This window comes from Dendronephthya gigantea, unplaced genomic scaffold, assembly GCF_004324835.1.
Source record: "Dendronephthya gigantea isolate DGI-Jeju-01 unplaced genomic scaffold, DenGig_1.0 000390F, whole genome shotgun sequence".
NCBI lineage: Eukaryota > Metazoa > Cnidaria > Anthozoa > Malacalcyonacea > Nephtheidae > Dendronephthya > Dendronephthya gigantea.
In genome coordinates this window covers 19,170-40,856 of record NW_021163400.1, presented here as the reverse complement: position 1 = coordinate 40,856, position 21,687 = coordinate 19,170, and the positions used below count along the sequence as shown (strand labels likewise).

At 38.7% G+C, this 21,687-nt stretch overlaps 1 protein-coding gene and 2 long non-coding RNA genes across 3 annotated transcripts; all 3 read left to right on the top strand.

Moving 5' to 3' along the window:
• The first annotated feature begins 8,576 nt into the window (after positions 1-8,576).
• LOC114542754 lies at positions 8,577-8,944 on the top strand. The gene is made up of 3 exons (XR_003689750.1): positions 8,577-8,616; positions 8,714-8,806; positions 8,927-8,944. It is a non-coding gene; the product is annotated as an uncharacterized LOC114542754 (long non-coding RNA).
• Positions 8,945-9,246: 302 nt separating this feature from the next.
• On the top strand, positions 9,247-9,719 carry LOC114542753. The gene is made up of 3 exons (XR_003689749.1): positions 9,247-9,288; positions 9,362-9,455; positions 9,656-9,719. It is a non-coding gene; the product is annotated as an uncharacterized LOC114542753 (long non-coding RNA).
• Positions 9,720-10,383: 664 nt separating this feature from the next.
• On the top strand, positions 10,384-11,242 carry LOC114542757 (calcium/calmodulin-dependent protein kinase type II delta chain-like). The gene is made up of 3 exons (XM_028562220.1): positions 10,384-10,529; positions 10,615-10,785; positions 11,129-11,242. The coding sequence occupies exons 1-3, from the start codon at positions 10,518-10,520 to the stop codon at positions 11,204-11,206; spliced, it is 261 nt and encodes an 86-aa protein (XP_028418021.1). The 5' UTR covers positions 10,384-10,517; the 3' UTR covers positions 11,207-11,242.
• The last annotated feature ends 10,445 nt before the right edge of the window (positions 11,243-21,687 follow it).

Sequence of the window (21,687 nt, the reverse complement as noted above, 5' to 3'; positions counted from 1 at the left end):
CTTCACAAATATATGATTTTTAAGTAATAATTACTAAATTTTCTGTCCTTAGACTGCTCCCACAATATCTGGAAAAGTTTACTAAACTTTCGCCAACGTCTCAAGTTGCCATACCACTGCTAGAATTTTCCTCTGGTATGTTTCTTGAAGTTACGTAAATTATGAAATCTGTTACAAAATATCAATGTACCCCCTAAAGAGAGCTAGGTTGTGTAAACACACAATCGTATTCGGCGAAAAGTTGGTAACATTCTTTTAAATCGTTTAAATCGCATTGTAACAGCTTTGTGCTTTGTACAAAAACTTCACAGCGATCCAGTTGAAACAAGTCTTTGGAATATGTTTGCCTTACACAGAATCATCGAAGTTGGCTCAACGCGATAACATCTGAAACTTTTTATTATTGGTTTTGTCAAAATGAATAAAATATAAACGAACTGATATGTTTCACCTTAGATACTCTCAATACACTGTAGCTCTTGCTGATAATGTCATTTCATCCTGGTTTGTCAACTGTCCGCTATTGTTAAGAAAACAATTCGTGCCATTTATTACGAAAGTAAGTCCACATGTCATTCTATTGCCAGGGGGATTGCTTGCTGAATTTTCAATAGATATATTTGCAAGAGCGACCAAGTTTTAATATTCTTCTAGTGAAAGCTCTTAGGAACGTATTTGTCATTTCCGGGCTTCTTCAACTGATAGAAAAACTCGTGCAGATGATTCGAGCCCGGTGCCAAACACAAAATTCGATACCAAAGCATCTGACCTTCTTACCCGCGATTTAAAGCCCACTGGTACCGTAGGCTCAATACAGAAATCTTGTGACTCAAACATCTTGTGACGACCAGCGGTGGGAAAGACTGAGATTTATGAAAGTTTAATTCCAAAACAACTCTTTGGTAAGGTCAACGATGGGTCAAACCTGTTCAATGTTTTGGTTGGGCATTCCGTTGGCAGAATGTCAAATTGATATTGTTGTATTTCAGATGATTTATCGGCCGAACTCATTAAAGAAGGAGCCAGACAATGCCTTGAAACTACAACAGAACTTCTTAGCAAGAGCACAGACAGCGTACATTGATTGTAGATCTTGTCAAAGATCGCCTCGCATCGTGTAGAGAAGATGAGGAAACTAATATTGAAGATACCCGGGATGATGTTGAAATGAAGAAAACCGAACTCAAGGAGTCAGGTTTGTAATGTTAAAACAGATCGGCCATTGTTCGCGCATTTACGAAATGAACAAATTATCTGCCAACATTTTAGACAGCGCAGAACAAAAGATGCTGCTTACAGAACACGGCAGATCTTCACCCTCGTCGATTTTATTACAAGATTCCGGTCAAAAGTTGAATCTTGGTTCGGCATTTCTTCAACGAACTCGATATTTGAGTCGTAGTCCGAGATATGGACCAAGCGCTTTTATGGTAAGAATTTCTCTTCAAACTCGCTTTGCATGAAATTTACTTCGTGCAAGAACATTCACTATCCATCCCTTATATTGCTACTAACATGACTGGCAGGGGAAGCAGAAAAGAAAGAGATCTTTGATTTAGACTAGCTTTTTCATTTTACAATCGTTTCAGATTGATGTCGTACCAGATTCCAAAGACACTGTTTTACACAAGGAAGAAACTGAAGGCAAGCGAAATTACCTTTGCAATATGGAGGAAATATATATTATAATATGACTATATTACCTATTTTTCTTTCACAGGGAACAGTCAAGGCTTATTAACTCGTGAAGAGTTTCAAAAGGTAGCAATTTTAAGATCACGAATCATCATCGTGCATTAATCTCAACATCTGTTTAATTTTAGCCTGTTCCTGGTAAATTCCTTCTGGATGCAAGTCCTTTGAAAACTTTTTGAGTTAAGACGAGGATAAACTTAATGAATCCGTAAGTCAAGTAATAATAATGATAAATTGGTCTTATACGGATTATTAAATACTGAGCATTATAAACCGGTAAACTCAGAAACCGGTAATCTCAATTTTGCACTTCGAATTACGTAATTTAATCCTTGTGGTTGAAGGTGAGGACTTGCAACGTTACTTATTTATTACAGGGTGACGATAGCGTGGGGAATTCAGGGGTCGGTAGACTTAGGGAAAGACACTCGTAATATAATAGATTTTACAAAATATATCCTTAGGTTTTCCTATGAGTTACAATAAAACCTTTACAATTGTTCATTGATGAGCTCAGAATGTTTCGTTATCACGTGGCCTATGCACGACTCTTAATGGTTACTGTTAATCTGTTGTAACCACCTGCTGTACTGGTACGATGATTATCACATTTTGTTTGAGCTTTACATACCCGGGGAAAACACTCAGCCACGTCGAGGTTATTAGCTAATTCCAACAGCTTGTCGTAGTATTCATTGCGGAATAAATCTACAGAGGAACGTAGTTTGCCATTTCATCCTTTAAAAGATTAATCTGTTTTATTGATTCCGCAATATCGATTTTTTTTTCTTCTTTAATTGGACCGTCAATGACAAAGTATGATCCAGAACATGTTGGGTGATAATGAGAGCAGCCATAAATTCAAATTTCTCCACGTTGCGAAAATGAGACTGTGCGTCACTAGCTAATCTAGGAAATGGCCCTTCCTGCGATCCTCCAAACTGCATAAAATTGAGTGTTTTGTAGATAACTTTGAATGCATCCAAACAACCATCGCGGGATCTTATTCGTTCTACCCATCGTGTCGTGGAAGGCTTTGCGAGCTTGTTACGGGTTAAACCAAACTCTTTCATCTTTTACTTAGATACTGTGAGCGGATAGGGAACTGATAAAAAAGCTGGCGATATTTTGTGCCTGACTCAACATATTTTTCACTGGAAGAATTGAACACGCTTGGCAACAATAAGGTTTAAACGATGACTGGAGTAATGAACATGCAACGCCTTCGGATTTTTCTCTAATATTCTCCCAGAAATACCTTTAACCTGGCTGGACACAGCACTAGCACCGTCATATCCCTGGCCTCGACAATTTTGAAGGGAAGCCCGACATCTTGAAGTGTACTTTGACTAATGAACGGAATCAAATCCAAAGGCGAAACAGTTCGGTATACAAAGAAAATGTTCTTGAATCATGTAAAACTTCAAATTTATTCAAGGTATGTTATATAATTAATAATGCATAATATATTTTCGAAATATTATAAATTTGAACTTAAAATCAGTGTCTACCGTCTACTTTTTTGCATATTATAAAAGTAGCAAGCAAATTCAAATGACCATAAACCCGGCATTATTTTAGAAATTCGAAATTTTGACAGGATATAATTTTGTAGTTTTGATAGTTTATAAACCCCAACAGCCAAACAATTTTATGATACTTATCCCTATATTGATCATTAAACCCTATAGAATGTATTAAATTATCCAGAAAGTATAAGCTTGGAGTATCATTAAAAATGCCTTGCACCAGGTGAACTATATTTATTCAAATCTATTTACTAATTATTGTATTTTACTAATTTTGTATTTACTAATTATTGTATTTACTAATTATTGTATTTTACTAATTTTGTATATACTCATGTGTTTTTTATAGTGATAATAATGTAACAATAGGGTTGATGTTCGCGGTCATAATGCCCGCGAACATCATGCCCGCGAACATCAACTCTATTACTATAATATATAATAAACTATAAACTATTATTGCTATAATATATGTTCAACATCGTCAGCCTTCATCCCCTTAGCTCAGTAAGTCATGCGACATTCCATGTCAGTTCCAGTAATTGTTCATCTCAGACCTTGAAAGAAAAAAAACAAACATTCCAAACACTCCAAACACTCCAAACACTCCAAACACTCCATGTCTTCTGACCTGGATTCAAGTTTACTGCTTTTATCATCTTTTTTATTTCACGTTTCCATTTTGAACATGTCCAATTGCAAAAAAGTATCCAGCCGACTTAAAATAGTTTTATTTTTGCAGTTACTTTCCAGAATATACCGTTTGGTTAAGACTTGTGTATTATAGTATATCATAGTTTTAAAACTTCTTTTTCTGTCAGATATTTTCAATAATTAGCTATCGAGACCATCCTCAGTTGTTCGGGCTGGAATACACAAGCGGTCAGCTGAGAAATTACTCGTCTTCCGACAGGTAGTTTAAAAAAGCAGATTTTGTATGAAGCTATATAAAATATTTCTTGTTCTGAATGTTTGTATTTCACTCAATCTAGGGATATATCATTGGCTGGTTAGCTACACGGGGTTAGAGGCAGTGGAAATGGAGATGTTTGTGTAAAAACGACCCCAACGAAGAGACTGTACGCTTTTTCATAGATGATTGAGCGAAAATTATGGTCAAAATTTTCCTGATGAAAATCTCGCACTGCTATGATTGCCGTAAATACGAACCCTCATTTCATTCTCCTCCTGACGTATGGGATCTCATATAACACACAAACAATTACACTTCTCGTCAGGTATTCCTATTAGTCAGTCCAATACATCACATACAGCAAAAGAAGAATTTTTTTTTAAGATGATATATTTTTCAAGGTTATCGTTGGGGTCCATTGTATAACGTTGTTGACGAAGAAGTAGAAAGCAGTCATTTAAAATTCCTCGCTGCGTCTCCAGGTGAAATATTTCTCTTTTTATTTCACTTTAAATTTTTGAAATATCTCCAAAAGCTTATATTGTCTTATTACTGGTTCCTTGCAGGAAATTTAACCGAAGATGTGTAGAGATTTAACTGCAATATTTCCTACAGCGGTCTACTTCATGCAGTCACCCAAGACGTAAGTTGACAATTTCTTATTTTGTACTTTTCTGCAGACAAAATCCTGTGTAGAGAATATTATTGCATTTTTACTGAGTTTTAAGTTCTGTCAAAATCTGGATTAAGGCTGTTTTCCACTCACGTGTTTTTCATACGCACGTTAGTTTTCTGCATATTTTAGTATGCATTAGTTGACCTAGATTTACAACAATAATCGTTATAAAGGAAGCGAGAATAATTTAAATTGGCAATTGAAGCTTATTATAATCATAAACCATGTACGTACGGACTCGAGTTTACTTCATAGTCGATAGCGTCGACAGCAAATGACATTGAAACGTTTGTATGGATATTTCGAAGTCCTGACAGTATAATTAATATCCCGTAGGTTATTTCAAGCAAATATTTGACTAGCGACGTCGAACAAGGCCAGTTAACCGCGTCGTGGATCGTAAACTGACCTCAATACAGAAAGTGGGGACAAAATAGCCAAAATACAAAACACTTTGTTCTAGGCCTCTCAGTTCCCGCCTCGCCGCGTATAAGGAACGTTAAGAGGCCTAGGGACTACGCTGCGGTAACTCTGGTTGCTGAGTTGACTGGGTCCGAATCCATGAAATGGTAGATTTGAAATTTTCTCGCCAGAAGTACGGCTGGAATATTAAGTCTTTTAAACTCCAATATATATTTCAAACGATTTTAAATATTTTGTAAGGACTTTTCCCGGAGAATAAAGAAAGACTTATCATTAATGCCATCACAATGCTCATTGCTCACGAAGGTATTGTATATCTTTGCCAATAAATATATTTAGTGTTCACCCTAAAATATACATATTCTGACTGCTATTACCTTCACAGGTGTTCAATATATACATAAAATAGTTAAAATGTTTCGTCTATTTGCAGGAGACCAAAACAAAATATCAGATAAAGATCTCGAAGCACTGTTTCACGCTTTGAGCATTAGGTTGGATCCAAAGCAGGTTTCACAACGCTCACTAGGTGAGAAACGTTTATCTTTAACCACAACACACACGCTGTTTACTCAACCAGCTCACTTCTCTAGACCGTGTTTCTGTTTGTTTTTACAGCTTCTATGAGAAGGTTGGTGTGAAAACTGTGAAAGCTTTGAAGAGGAATAATGAAGCCGTGACTCACGCCGCTGTCGACATGCTGTGTGCTCTGATGCAGGTAAAGAGAGGGCTTTCCTTTAAGCGGCCAAAATGGTCAGACCGGTCATATTTAAATTTAAAATAGAGTATTTCGTTAAGAATATAGTTGCGAAATTTCCGAGCTAGACAGATGCAAGTAACGATATACTTGAACGCAGAGTTCTTGAAACACTCTAAAATACCAGTAATCTGTCTGTACCGAGATCAACAATAGGACCGGTCTGGCCGTTTTTTCCGTATAAAGGAAAACGCCAACACTTTAACGATGAATTTCCTGGTAATATGTTGCCAAATCTGTCACTGTCATTAGTGTAACCCGTTTAACTTGCAATCCACATAAACTCAGCCAACTTTGAAATCTGAATGTTAACAGGATCCAATTTTATCGAAACCAATTCTGTTTTTTTATATAGCCAACGCACGATAACTATGACATTCGACAAGAACAGATAAACAAAAGCTCTTTGTTATCCTCTGAAAAATTTCTAAGCAGTTTGTTGGAATTCTCACGATAAATGTGGTAAGATGTGCGGTGTTGGTTGCCTATAATCTATGCTGAACCCTTGCGTTTTATTTTTCCATCCCTCTTGTATGTATATAGCTTTGTTTTGGAAGAGAAATTCCCTTGCAAAACCCAGCAAGTGATTCGTAGCAACTGTCTTTCTAATTTGAACTACCTTTCTAACTAAACACAAGAAATAGATTAACCATGAAAACTTTTCTTCTATATTCGTTCTACTGGGGTTTTAGTTATAAGTGGATTGCTTGATTTTCTGACGTTTGCTCTGTGTCCTCCTTACAGGTTTGTTCTAGTTGCTTTGCAATATATTAAAATAATACGGGGGTGAAGTTGGACATTCATGTTAAACTAATAGTAAGGTGTGATTGCTTCCAATATTTTGAATCAACTCATGTAGTCTGTTACAATAAATCGACTATTGCATATTCCTCTTAGTGAGACAACAGATGATGAACAGTTTGGGAAATTACTGGAAAAAGTTGCAGGTATGCTACAAAGAAATTTGAGGAGCTTTTCATTCAACTTGTCTTCTTGGTAGTTTATGGCTCTTTGACTGAGGTTGAGAGTTGATTAAATAGCCTTTCTCTCTTTACCTTTTTGGTGAAGTTTACCACGTCCACTAGCTTGACCCAAGCATAGGAGCAACTCATGAAGTCTGTTATTTGTTTGTCTAGAAATGGGTCATTGCATTTATCGATTGTTCCAGGTAGGTTTACGACAAAACTAAATAATAGCACCAATTTTACCATTTCTTCACTTATGTATGTTTTACTATTGCCCCGCTAATGGTTCTTACCAATCGTGGTTTTGAATTCGTTCCTCAACAATTTCAGCATCCGTCGACCACAATTGTGAAAGGTGCTGGCATGGTTCTGAAGGCGATAATTGAGGTACGTTTTACTCATTTATTCATCCATTGAGAATTTTCTGCCTTTGACGAACGTCATTTATAACGCTCTGCATTTTTTTAGCCGTGATGAATGTACATATTAGTTCCGTTGATATTTAAGAGGTTTTAAAAGGTCTTAATTTTGAGAAGTATTATACACACTTCAAATCAAGCCAGGAACAGATGACGGAAAAATGAGTGAACTATAGATCCTCCGGCAGGAATCGAACCTACGCTTTTGCGATGCCGGTGCAATGCTCTTGTCACTGAGGACGTATAGTTGACTCATTTTCCATCAACTGTTCCCTGCTTGAATTTGAAGTGCGTATAATACCACTCGAAATTAAGACCCTTTAAAACCTCAAGAATATTCCTGCATCGTGTGAAGTGCCTAAAATCATCTGTTGATATTTAGTTAGAACTTCACTTTAGGAAGCTGATGAAGAAACCGCGGCAAAAATACAAGTTCTGGCGCTTGCCGAGGGCGCTCTACCAAAACGCTTACGCATGGCCATGTTTATGCAAAGCACTTATAGACGTTCGCTATTGAACAGGTGCGAATTAATGTGATAAATTAACAAATTGTTGCAGAGGTATAGCCTCTATTCCATCCGCAGGACCTGAGTTGTATTTAGCAACATTCTCAGATTCATCTTAAAACATGTGATTTTATAATCCTCTATATACTAGCCATCTGTAAATAGTTCAATTGAGACTAACAAGCATACTCCATAAGTAATTTATAATCATTATTGTTGGCATAGCATCATCCAACAGCAATGGCATTACTTGCGAGAATAATGTTCGTATTAAAGTAGTTATAGTTTTTAATGTCTAAAATATACAAGAAAGTTTAAATGCGAGATTTCCTGTTCATAATTTTTGGTTCATAAACAATTATGTAATAAATTTGAATACGATTTTCACAGCCTGCTGGTTTGCTCTATTACCTTGAAAGCCCTGACGAAGTAAGAAATCTTTGAAAACTTTTTTGCGAGGGCCATTATTTACATAAACCCATTGAGGTGATTCTGACTGACCAATCGTATTCATGACTAAGGGATATCAACTGCTTTGGTAACTAAACTCCATCATTCATCCTTAAACTGTGCCAACTGCCCCCCTGACGAAATAATTAAATGGTAATTCATTCAGAAGTGTAAAACCTTTTTGTAAAGAAACAATTTTGTTGGAAAGTTTTTATCTTTCCTTCAGCCACCAGAGACTGAAGAAGATCGTTTATCAATTCGTGACAATGTAAAGCTTGCAGAAGTACGTTTTAAATCAACAATCGCGTTCCAAAATTTCATAATGCATGCTTGCATGTACGTATAAGCCTGTTATTTCACGTGCTATACTTGTGTCTTAGAGCTCTGGAAAAACGAGGGGAACGTTGAGGAATCAACTTGAAGGATATCTCTCGCATTGGAGGACAAAAATAGGATTCAAATCCAGGAAAAATGTGAGAATTTAAATCCAGTTTTTTTATTAAAAGTAAGTGTTCATATTAAGAAAATGGGAAAATGTTCTAGTCGTTTGAAAGATGAAAAAGCAATGATATTTAAGCGGATCTTTTTTACAGATTCAGTCAAGATCTGACAGCGTACAACCTGATTTGGAATTACAAGGTGAGTCTCGAAGTTAAGGTTAGTTTCCGTTGAAAATATAGGAAATGGAAATGTAATGGAGGATTTCCTGTCGCTATGAGTATAACAGGACAAATTCAATAGTCCTGACCTCTTTCTCTAAACTGTTCTCGTAAAAGGGTATGAAACAATTTCTTATGTTTTCAATGTGACAGACGCGAGAGGAACTTCTGGGACATTCGAATCTGATTTGCACGCATTTGCAATGGAAAAAGATCTGAGTGGAAACTACGTTGTCTTTTGGAATCACCTTTAGTTTGAAGTCCTGTATGAATGTTTAGCTGATGAACTGAAATAGGTTAGTGATAAGCCTAACTACTCTAGCTTTTTAACAGTTCTTCATAAAGCGTCCCCCCCTTATTCCTCGATAGGAATCAAACTCATTAACGTATCTCTGCTATCAGGTGACTATTATTTGAGAGTCTTGTTGGAACAAAACGACGAGGAGACGCCGATAACAAATGTGTGAGTCCACGACATTTATCTATCAGGGTTTGCAAATATTCAAACTACTTTCCATGTGCTTTTCTGTCTGGCTTCCCCCTATTCTCTATATTGCTGCACAGTTCACGCAATGTTATTTGTCCTGCAGAATGTAGTAGAGAAGTATAGAATCATGGATGAAACCATTCAAGATTCGATCGACTTTTCTATTTTGTTTTCAGGCTCGAGTTGTCTAACGATCTGTATCACTGATTCCTATTGACAACTAAACCAACTATGAAAGCATTGTGCCTTCAGGTGAGGATGTCGTTTAGCGCGAATGTAGCTATGTGTAGCCTTCGAAGAATGAATTAAACAAATTGGAATATTTCATTCACAGGCGATGACTAAAGTTTATGGAAAATATCACGAAGAGATTGGAGCTTTTAATGACCCAAGCTAAGGATCATCTGTTATTGATCCAGTGTTACTGCAGGAGCGTGAACTAAACTAACTTTATTCATACTGTTTCGTATTTTTAGCATTTACATGAAAATGGCATCACTAACAGGGATTGGAAGGTAAGCACGCCCTAATTTATTTATCTCTACTGTCTTTATATCCTAAACTTTAACGACCATAATTTAACTTTTTCTTCTCTAGCCAGAAAATGTTTTATTGTGTTCCTCGTATGACGAAACGCTTATAAAGGTTTGTGTCGGTTGTGTATTGAACTTGTGTTTAAATTGCCCTTTAAATTGTCTTTGAAGAAACCATTCGATGTGACCATTGCCAGCAAATCCTGGAAGTCACTATAATCTCAATTCCGAGTTTTTGTCCGTGATTTCGTTTTACGAAAGCCGAGCGCATTCTGCAAACGTTTTAGGTTCAGTTATTTCTCATTGTTACAGTTTCTCAATGATAACAATTAATTTTTTAGATCAGAACTCCTATATGGAACACTCTGTGGTACACCAAGTTACCTCGCTACCAAAATGTTAATCCCGTAGCCTGAAGAACGATCCTACAAGAAATCGTGTGTTATATGTTTGGTATGCCATATACTTCAGTTTACTCAAATTCACGTAGTGAACACGATTTGTAATGAAGCTGGAGGTAGGTTAACCTCAATTCAAAATTGGAGTACGTCAATGAAAAGTTAACGTCTTTTAGACTTTCCGGATCTTCTTTATTTTCAAAGCAGGCAAATAACCCATTGGAGAAACAAGTCAAAGAAGGGTCGTATAAATTTCCGAACAACCTCTGGAAGAATGTTAGCAGTGAAGCTAAGGATCTTATAACAAAACTGCTTACTGTTGGTCACAGAAAATGCATCACGGTTTCAGAAGCTCTGGAACATCCTTGGATGAAGGTGATGATGAAATTACTAACCGCCTTATAACACCCCGCATCTAAGATTTTTCAAAATCGGCTGACCTTTTTCGTCTGAAGTCCCAGCTTTTTCGAATTGTTAGAATTAGTTTGGTTGAAGTTTAGAACGGATACACCTATCCAGCATAAATAAAGTCAGTTTAGTTCAGGTTTCCTCCTGTAGTAACACTGGATCAATACGGGATGACCCCTACTGGACCTCCATGAAGGACAATTTAGAACTGATAGAACTATACGGTATAAATAAAATTAGTTCAGTTAGGAGAGAAAGCTTTTAAGTGTTAGATTGATTCACGATTTAACAAGGTTTTTGTCTTTTGTAGGATAAAGAAATGATAGAAAAAGCAGAAAAAATGATAAAACTGACCGTGGATGGAAGATCAATGTCTCCGCCCTTATAAAAGGTATGTTGAAAACTACGATACTTGTCCCGTTCTTCCGTCCAATGACCCTTATTTTCAACTTGCAATTGCAATGAAACATTACATGTTTGCAAGTTACATCGAAATTTAACCAGCTTTCCGAAACAATCTCAAGACGCTGTTACACTACGCAACTTTCCTTGCAAATTGCAAAACCATTCTACTCCTGAGGCATCTAAAGTTGTCAAATACGAACATCTATTACGATCGGCTAACGTTTCCTTAGTATTTCGAACACTCTTTACAAATTAACATCCTTCGGAGTTATAATTGCATTGCAAGTTGTAAGGAAAATTGCATATTGTATAGTAGCGCCTTCAGTAAAGTTGAAAACTCACCGTGCAATGAAACATTGCATGTCGGCAAGTTAAAAGGCAGAAAATAACTGTCACCGTACATGGTGAAGACTGGCCGATGGTCACGTTCAGCAGACGAGGCTCTGCGAGCAAATAAAATACTCAGTGGGTAGCCAGCACGACAATTTAGCAGCATGACTGAAAATGCTTCATGTAAGATCACATCACTAGTTATTCCGATAAATAAAAGAACAGGGGCCGGTTGTTCGAAAGGTGGATAAGTCGCTATCCAACGGATAACTCACTATCCAACGGATAAGTTTTATCCAGCGTGTGATTTGGGTTGCACGAAGCTTGTATAACTTTATCCAGAGGATAAAAATCGCTATCTATCGGATAAATTTATCCAAGGTCCGGAGGTGGTTTAAATCCACTATCCAGTGGATAAATTCAAAGATACAAGGTAACACTGTAAACATTTATATAAAATAGGACAAAAATGCAATATTCCTCTTACTGTGTTTCAACAAACTAATACACATCATGATTGTATTCACTATATATTAAAAATGTTTTCGAAGTGCAATTTGTCGCAGCAGCGTTTCACGTTGCCTACACATTCCGTTCGACCGGCGATTTTTTGGACATCCTCGCATTTATAACAGGTGGTAAATTTACTATACGCTTCTAATCAGTTTATAAACGCGAATATGCAAAGAAAGATTCAACCTATTGTAACGGGCCGAGCTGTCTGAGACACACACACGTTCGATCCAGTTTCTAAGTGTCTTTTATTTCATCCTCGTGCTCCCTATATACATGTGCTCAAGACTCTCATATTTCTAATTACAATAGTGCACTGTTACTTTATCTAATTACAATAGGTGCACTGTTACATTTTCCCCTCACTTAAGTTTTCGTCCCCGAAAACAACATATTTTTACATAGTCGACGATTTAGCTAATCGTAAGCATAACGTTCGGGAGGACGTATGTTTTGCCGAAGTTGATAACGTTGGGGGTCACCTCTAGGCCTACAGGGAGGTGGTTGTAACACGGGGTGCTCGGGCAATGCGTGAACCACTGCGAAATCACCCGACTCACGACCAGGAGCAACGATTCGGCCGCTATCCAGTGGTATATAGCCTGTCTTAAGGTTGTCGTGGTGAACTACCATAACTTTTCCATCATTCGAGCTAACTCGATAGGTCGTCCCCATTCTCTTCACTACCTTATACGGCCCTATCCACTTCCTACCGAACTTACCTTTCTTTGGGCGTTTCACCCAAACGGTCTGACCTACTGCATGCGGCTTCCAGTTCTTATTGTCGTGATTTGAACACCTGGTTGACCTTACCTTATCTAAGTGCTCTCTAGCTAGCTGCCTAACATTCTTAAGGTTATTGCGGACTTTCTGTGCGTACTCTGGTTGAGTGCTTGGATTCCCAGTCGTTACACCGAATTCTAATTCCAGAGGCATGCGAGGTGTTTTTCCGAATACGAGTTCGTACGGGGAGAGCCCAGTAGATTCATGTTTGCTTGTATTATAGGCAAAGAGAACGGGATCTAGCCAAACATCCCAATCGTCAGCATTGTTAGACACATAATGCGCAAGCATATCTTGTAGCGTGCGATTCTGTCGCTCCACTTGGCCATCCCCGGAAGGGTGGTATGCTGTGGTTCGTGTTTTCGTTATCCCCATAATGTTACAAATTTCGTGCATTAAGATACTTTCAAAGTTTGACCCTTGGTCTGAGTGCAGCACGAGCGGCGGTCCAAAACGCGAGAATACTTTGGATATTAAACAGTCGGCCACGGTTGAGGCCTTTTGATCTTTCGTAGGGAACGCCTCGCACCATTTGGTAAAATGGTCCATGATAACGAGTATATATTTATTCCCCCTCGCGGTCTCCGATATGGGGCCCATGTAATCTAATGCCCAAAATGTAAAAGGCTCACTAACACTGATCGTTTTCATAGGCGCTTTATCTGGATTCGAAGGTGATTTGCGGCGCTGGCAAGATACGCAATGTTGGATATGGGCTTGCACAGAGGCACGCAGATTTGCCCAATAAAATCTTTCGCGAATACGCTGTTCGGTTCGTGCTGAGCCGAGATGACCGCACGACGGACTATCATGCATACCGTCGAGTATCTTAGGCACTATGGATTGTGGAATCACAATGGCGTGATCAGGATATGTGTACTGGTTGTGGCGAGATCGTACTAGTAAACCATTATGTATAAATAAGCGATCGTAATTATGCCAAAAATTTTTCAGAACTGGGTCAATGCTCCACTCCTTGAAATCTGGGCGTGGTTTCTTGTGCATCTTAAATTCCAAAACTTTCGAGATATTGCTGTCCTGCCGTTGTGCTTCATGTAGGTTTATAGTTGGGCTTACAGTAATTGAGTTAATTTTTTCATGCCTAAAGACAGGTGTATTCTCAGTTGCTTGTGTTTGCGGTTGGAAAGCGCGCGCGTGTGGGTTGAGTAATTTGTTTGTAGTGCATTTTTGCGGCAATGTGATAAAATCGATAGCGCGTGCACAACTAGCCCAAAGCATGAAAAGGAGCCCAAGCACATAGATAACAGGCGCTGTTATGAGACGCTTTGCCGTCGCTTTCCATTCAGTTAGCATTGAAGGAATCGTGTGGATAGCGGAAGTTTGACATGTTTCCTCGCATTTCTTAGCTACTAGGCGTGATAAGACATCTGCATTCAAATGCGATTTACCCGGTCGATGTTGAACCACAAATTCGAACTCTTGCAAATCCATTAGCCATCTGGCTAAACGCCCTTTCGGCTCGATGGAATTTAGCCAACGAAGTGCATTATGATCAGTTTATTCTGAATTTGCGCCCTAAGAGGTATAGACGAAAGTGTTGGGTGCCGTAATGAATTGCCAACGCTTCTTTTTCAGTGGTCGCATAATTGCGTTCCCGTTGCGTCAGACTGCGAGAGCCGTATGCGATGACTCTTTCTATACCATTGTCATCGTGCTGGGCAAGTACAATACCTAAACCAACATCTGATGCGTCCGTGTAAAGAGTAAACTCGCGATCGAATTTTGGGTAAGCTAATAAGGGTGCGGAACAGAGCTGACGTTTAATTTCCTTAAAAGATATTTCGCACTCGTTCGACCAATCAAAAGGTGTTCTGGCGGCTTCTTTTGTTGTAAGTTTAGTTAGAGGCGCGGCGACTGTTGCAAAATTCGCAATAAAGCGGCGATAGTAACTGGCGAGTCCTAAAAAACTACGCAACTCTGTTATACATGTTGGCGCACTGATGTTCTGTACTGCCTCGACTTTCTGTGGGTCAGGGCTGATGCCGTCTTTAGAAATGACATGACCTAAGAATGCAACCCTAGTTTCCGCAAACCGACATTTTTCCAACTTAACGCGCAAGTTGTGCTGCCGAAACCTGTCAAGGACTGCTCTCAATCTGTCATTGTGTTCGCCAAGGTTGCGCCCAAAGCAAATAACATCATCAAGATAACATAAACATATTTCGAACGTGAGACCTGCTAAGACTATTTCCATAGCACGCTGAAAAGTTGCCGGAGCCGTTTTTAAGCCAAAACTCATGCGGTTAAACTCAAACAGACCCGAGCTTGTCACGAAAGCCGTTTTTGGCCGATCACGGGGGTCAACGTTAATTTGCCAGTACCCGCTGCGTAGATCTAATGTTGAAAAATATGTTGCGTCGCCCAAAGAATCTAGTATGTCCGCAATGTTTGGAATTGGATGCGAGTCGTTGAGTGTTACTTCGTTTAATTTCCGATAATCTACACAAAAACGTAGTTCCCCTGACCGCTTTTTAACTAACACAATAGGGCTTGCCCATGGGCTGGTACTAGGACTTATAATACCTTGTGCTAACATATCTTTGATTTGTCTGTCAGCCTCTTCTCGATACGCGTACGGCAAACGGCGAGGGCGATGTTTAATGGGGTTAGAGTTACCTGTATCGATGTTATGTGTCACTACATTTGTGTGCCCTAATGTAGCCTCAAACACATCTTCGAACTCGGATAGGACTTCAAGAACACAGCTTTTATCGGCCTGATTTAAATTAGAATTTACAACACCTTCAAATTTGTTTGTTTCGCCCTTTCCGTTATTTGCCTTAATACCACAGCTTGCGCTACTTATTTTGCTGTGAGATTGGACTAGAGGGCTAAATGCTGCGATTTTGGTACCGAATTTTAGCTCGCTAGGTTCGCTATGTGCGTTCATGACTCGTAAAACAATGTTTCTACCTTGCGGGCAGACTACTGTATGTGCCACATGAATGTCGTTACCTGACTCGCTCTTTAGAGGCGCTATCATGCCTATTTCTGTCTGTGCTGATTTTACTAATCTACCCTCTACAATCATCTCAGATCTCGCGGGCACGACAACATTTTGGTCTAAAACTACGGCAATTTCGGCTTTCATACGAGACTGGATAAGGAAAGTTGAATCGTTCTCCACGCATGTTTTGGGCGTTTCGCCAGAAGGGTCACCACTTGCCTCAGTCACTCCAGATATCAGTCCACCATTGGAAAGGGGTGATAAAAGAACTTCAGTCCGCCCGTGAGACCCCGTTAAGTAATAGGGGCTAGACCCACTGCGAATATCCCCCTGTAGACTCAACCTATTTGCTTCGAGGAAGTCCCACCCCAACACACAGTCGTAACTGATGTTGTCGCTAACAAGAAGACGTCCTTTGTACGCTCGCTTACTTTTGGGGAACGTTATGTTTGTGTCGAGGCACCCAAGGATATTTAAACTACCGCCGGTGATGGATACGCAACGACAGTAGTGTTAATTAATTTACTATCAAAGTCAATAATCCTGTGTAAAGTATGGCTTATAAATGTTCTCATGGAACCAGTGTCAATAAGTGCATGAACTTCAACATTATTTACAAAACATTTAACATATGGTTGTGTGGATAATGAAATATTGAAGGTATTAAAACTTACCCCAGGGCGATCTTTGATCCCACTTATCGTATCGCCCGCTGGGAGTTTAAACGATTCGCACAGTCTTTGGCAAAATGTCCGTATCCCTGGCATTCATAACATCTGTTTGTGGAATCAAACGTCTGGCTTTGCTGTTGTGGATTGTGCCAACAGTCCCTGGCGATGTGGCCCATTTTCTTGCAGACAAAACATTTTCTGTTGCTTCGATCTTTCGTTTGCGCCGATAGATCATCTCGTTTATTCCGCGATAACTTCTCCTCCAGATTCTTTTGTCGTACGGCGATGTCGGACACCAGCGCCACCAATTTGGTCATTTCTTCACCACTCTTTTCGCTTGCCACACCAGCACTCTGCGTCACATTCCCTTGGTCGTTAAATTCCTGAATTGCCCTGTACCGTTGAACAAATGACACCATTTTTTTCAGATCTGGCGTAGGGTCACTCTCTAGCAACTTCATTCGAATGTTTTTGGGTAAACCTTTCATGAACTGCCTCGTTAACAACGCGGTTTTCGCTCCGGCATCAATATCTGGTTGAGCTTTCGATAAAATTTGCTCCAACTCCCACTTGTACACCGTCGGGTCCTCGCCTGGCTTTAAAAGTCTCGCTTCGAACTCGGCGAAGTACACTTCTTTACACGCCGCAGGACACATGGTCTCTTTTAGGGCTTTCGTAACAGCGTCATATGTTTCACGAGCTTCCTCGTCCAGTGCGTAAAAATGGCTCGCTGCTTCGCCCCGGAGAAAAGCTGGGAATTTCTTGATTTTCGCATCTGCGTTCCACCCATTTGCCTCAGCGCAAGCATCAAATTCGCGCAGCCAAATTGTTAAATCTCCCCGCTCAAACTTCGAGGGAAGAATTGCTGTAGACATCTCTATAAACCGTTCTTTAAATCGCACCGCTGCTCACCAAATTGTAACGGGCCGAGCTGTCTGAGACACACACACGTTCGATCCAGTTTCTAAGTGTCTTTTATTTCATCCTCGTGCTCCCTATATACATGTGCTCAAGACTCTCATATTTCTAATTACAATAGTGCACTGTTACTTTATCTAATTACAATAGGTGCACTGTTACACTATTCCAAGGAAACTTGCTAATATCTAAGTAATTTCATTCACGAACATTAAAATAGTGTTTCTAAATTTGCTATGGGGCCGAAAGGCAAAGCGTTGCAAGGTCAAGGAATAAAATTGCAATGTGTTTAATTAATAAAATCACTATGATGTGAAGTGCAAAGTTCGAGCAAATCACTTGTTCAAGCCTTTTCCATTCAGTAACTATACTCGAGAATTCGTAATGATTATGAATTCAATGTTGTAAATGCTTAGCAACAGCTGACGTTAAGGTACGAAATTTCAGAATATTCCTGTTTTCTTCTGGTAAATTTTAACTTATCTATTGGGTAGCTATCCACTTCACTATCCACGCTTCCTGCAACGCGTTTTTATCCAACGGATAACTATCCAGATTTATCCGTTGGATAGGACTTATCCGTTGGATAAGTTATCCATCCTTCGAACAACCGGGCCCAGTTCCATACCTATACTTTTGTACGTGTGAAACTTTTCGCTTGATTTTCTTTTAATTGTGAGAATCCGACCGTGCAGCAAACATTAAAATAAAGCGATAACACTAAACTTGATTGTGATAGCCCTGAGTATATACCGCTATAATAGCTTTGTTCCTCATAATGATATGCTGGATTCCTCGTCCAGGTATAACTTCTAAAACACGCCTTATTTTTACTTGTATTCCAATGCACCTAAGTTAGTAAAAAACCTGACAAACCCGCTGGTAGGGTGTAAAGAATTTATTTCTAAATCAAAAACTCGCTCTTACATAAGCCACTTATTGAAAAATTTTCGCTATATATTTCAGTCAGATGGATCTCTCAGTCATTTCTCATTCCTTAGTGAACAAATAGTATTTCAGTGAATTGCTAGAACATACCTGAAAAACAGCTATAAACTTCAATTCTCAAAGATATGTTGCGCACCATGTCTTTGGATGAATGCGGATGTAAAGCGCGGTTACAGTTGGTGATAGGACATTTTCCACCAGCGAGTCTCTAATGAAATGAATAATTTGTTAAACAATTAATCTTAATCACACATTAAAAGTTATATATGACCGCATGGAAATGATGTGATGCATATAACGTGACAGGGTAATCTGTAGAAGCCTTGCTTATTAATCCAGCTAACCCTGACTAGTCCATTTATTTTGTAATGATCGAATTTTTGCCCGTCGGAACTACAGGACACAGAATAGGTCTTCACCCACTAATTATAATCACGACGACTTTGAGTGAAATCGCTCCGACAAACATCTTTCTTGCCGAATGCATTTGGTCCTGGTTATTTTTCCGTGCAGACCAGGAAGCTGCCTCATTTAAGCGACCATGTCCTGTCGACTTATCCGCATTCCCAACACTTGTTGCTATTATCTGGGATGTTATGTGTCTTCAGTACGTGGGCCAATAATTAGTATCAATTATCTTCTGGCACCAAAACACCATCGAACAATCATCAACAAAAATGAAATGATAATGCATATAATTTTGCCATACACGGCTCCTCCAGAATTGAAACCAGTCGAGGTACAGCGTTATTTCCATTGATTTTGTGAAATCTTTACTTGGGGGTTAACATCGAATTTTATCACATTCCCATATAGGGGAATTACTGAATAAAAAAATAATGTCCAACAGTCCTAATATGACATAATAATAAACTGAACATATACCATGTAGCCTGCAATATTTACCTTGCTTGGTATGTCAGTCCATCAAATCCATGTATGGCACAGCGATGGATGGAGGTGTAGTCAGTGATAAGAGAAAGGTAATAATTGTTAGCAACTCCTGGGTTGCCATACTTTATTTGATCTAAAATTGAAACACAAGGAACAAGTAAATTATTATATTATTGTCCAGGGTTGTGAGGCTATCAGCATTGTGATATCCCAGGTTCATGCGTACCGCTACCATGGGACAACATTCCTTAGCGAACAAATAGTATTTCAGTGAATTGCCAGAACATACCTGAAGAACCGCCATAAACTTCAATTCTCAAAGATATTTTGCCGTACCAATTCAACTCTATATGCCATAGAATCTACAATTGAGATTACAAGAACATAACTATCACACAATTGAAACTATAATTGTATATGAATCACAAGGGCCTATACAGTATAGTAACAGCATGTATTTTTGACTTCTATAACACAAGAATATACAGAACAAAATGCAGGTTGTTTTCTTTCATATTCACATAATACCCCCAACCCCTGACAGTTACATATATATTGGTAAATGCAATTACATAATAGGAAAGGGAGAAAAAAAATCTATTTTTTATAACACCAGTGAAATATTGTGTACGCATAATACTTAGCGCTATGACCCATGCTGTCATGCTTCCATCACCAGATATCATGAAATCTTGGTTTTTTAATGTTGAAATTAATCCGTTTAATTTAAAAAGCACAAAAATACCACCAAAATATAGCTCGAAAATTTCTAATCAAGAAATTAATCAATATTGCTGTTAACCTGACACTGCAGTGCAGCTCTAAAAATCATATCAAATTACACAGGATTACAAAATGGAAATATAACTCGCCTTTGGAATTTCGTTATTTTCTTCGTTATTTTTTATCCTGTCGTCTTTTAACCGTTACATATAAACTGTAAAGGCATTAGTTATCTTTTCTGATAGGATTTAAGTCAGGATGGGCAGAAAAACTCGAAAAATATAGATTTTTTTATTTGTTATTGTGTATAGCGAGGCGTTGCTCAGCCGCATGCACAAGTGGTTGTCGCGTGAGGTTAGAGGTGTCAAAAACGTAATGTTGCCTACCCCGTGGGTAAAATAAGCCCAGAAATCGATTTCTGGGTAAAATTGTCCCTAGAGGTCATAATTGTCAAATTTTCGCTAATATGGTGATAATTATATGCACATTTTCGGGTTTCCGTTTGTAAACACATTTGTTGGAAATATCACTACAAATCGCCAAAGCAACTGTATTTCGAGTAAAATATATGAAAATATTGATCCCAATGTAAGCTACAAATATTTGGAGGTTTTTAGGCGAGATTTTTGGAAGGCTTTGCGTATTTTTGCTTCTCTAACATTCAATTTAAAAAGTACAAGTTCTGCAATAAATATCTTGGCTTATAGGAAAGCTTTTGAAATGAACTAAAGTTATACAAATGGGTAAATGTTTTTTCTTTAAGATAATACAATTTCTAGTTGAATTGATAAAACACTTCCAGATAAAACCGAAATTATCTGTGTGCGCCGTTTACGACCGGACAGCAATGAGTTTAGTGGTCTCATATTTATTAAAATGGGTGAAGTATTCGCAGAGTAATCACAAGTTTAAATGAGCTTACCACTTTGAAATATCCTCTGATCGGACGTCTAACTGAGAGGATCCCTTAAACATCGAGAATACTTCATTAACAAGTGCCGCATTCTGTCCTGTTTGAGAAGGTACAAGAACTTCATCTTGGGTATTGGTTACTCTTTGCTCCGTTGGAAGTTCCATTCTGTTGTATGAGGACAACACTTGTAGTTGGTGTGATGAAAGGATGCAGATTGTCCGTTGGATGTTGTGCTTTTGTATTTGAGACGGACCACATTAGATATCATTGCAAAATTGACACATTCATGGGATTCGAACCCATGAACTCCTAAAAAGGAGTATCCCCAAAATGTGTTCTTTGTGTGGCCAGGAAAAAGAGAGAGCTACAGGGCTTCTCCCAAACCGACTGGCAGACAATACGAAACGTAGAGGACAAGACAGTACAACACAAAACACACAACCGACGACACAACATCCAACAACCCACAACCCACTAACTCTGTAGCTGAAACGACAAAAAATATGGTGAGTTGTTCCTAGAAAATGAAGCATCACAATTAGCATGAAGACAATTGCTGGCTGGGTTTAACTGACGGCATGGATATGGGGTGGCTTCTTAGGGTTGGATACTGAAACTAAACTACGATCGTCTTTGTCTGAAAAACACAAAAAAAAAATATTAGTAGCTCCCTAGAAAATGAAAAGCAAAACACAGTTAGACAAGCAGTGAGCCGTGTTTCCAGATACGGGGACAGAGATTCTTAGCTAACAGCGGGGCCACGGGGTCTACTTCTATTTAAAAAATTAATTATACATACCTTG

Excerpts from the sequence above, each read along its gene's own strand:
- LOC114542757 (XM_028562220.1), top strand. Across the intron at positions 10,786-11,128 it reads TGGAACATCCTTGGATGAAG|GATAAAGAAATGATAGAAAA; the intron begins GTGATGATGAAA and ends TGTCTTTTGTAG.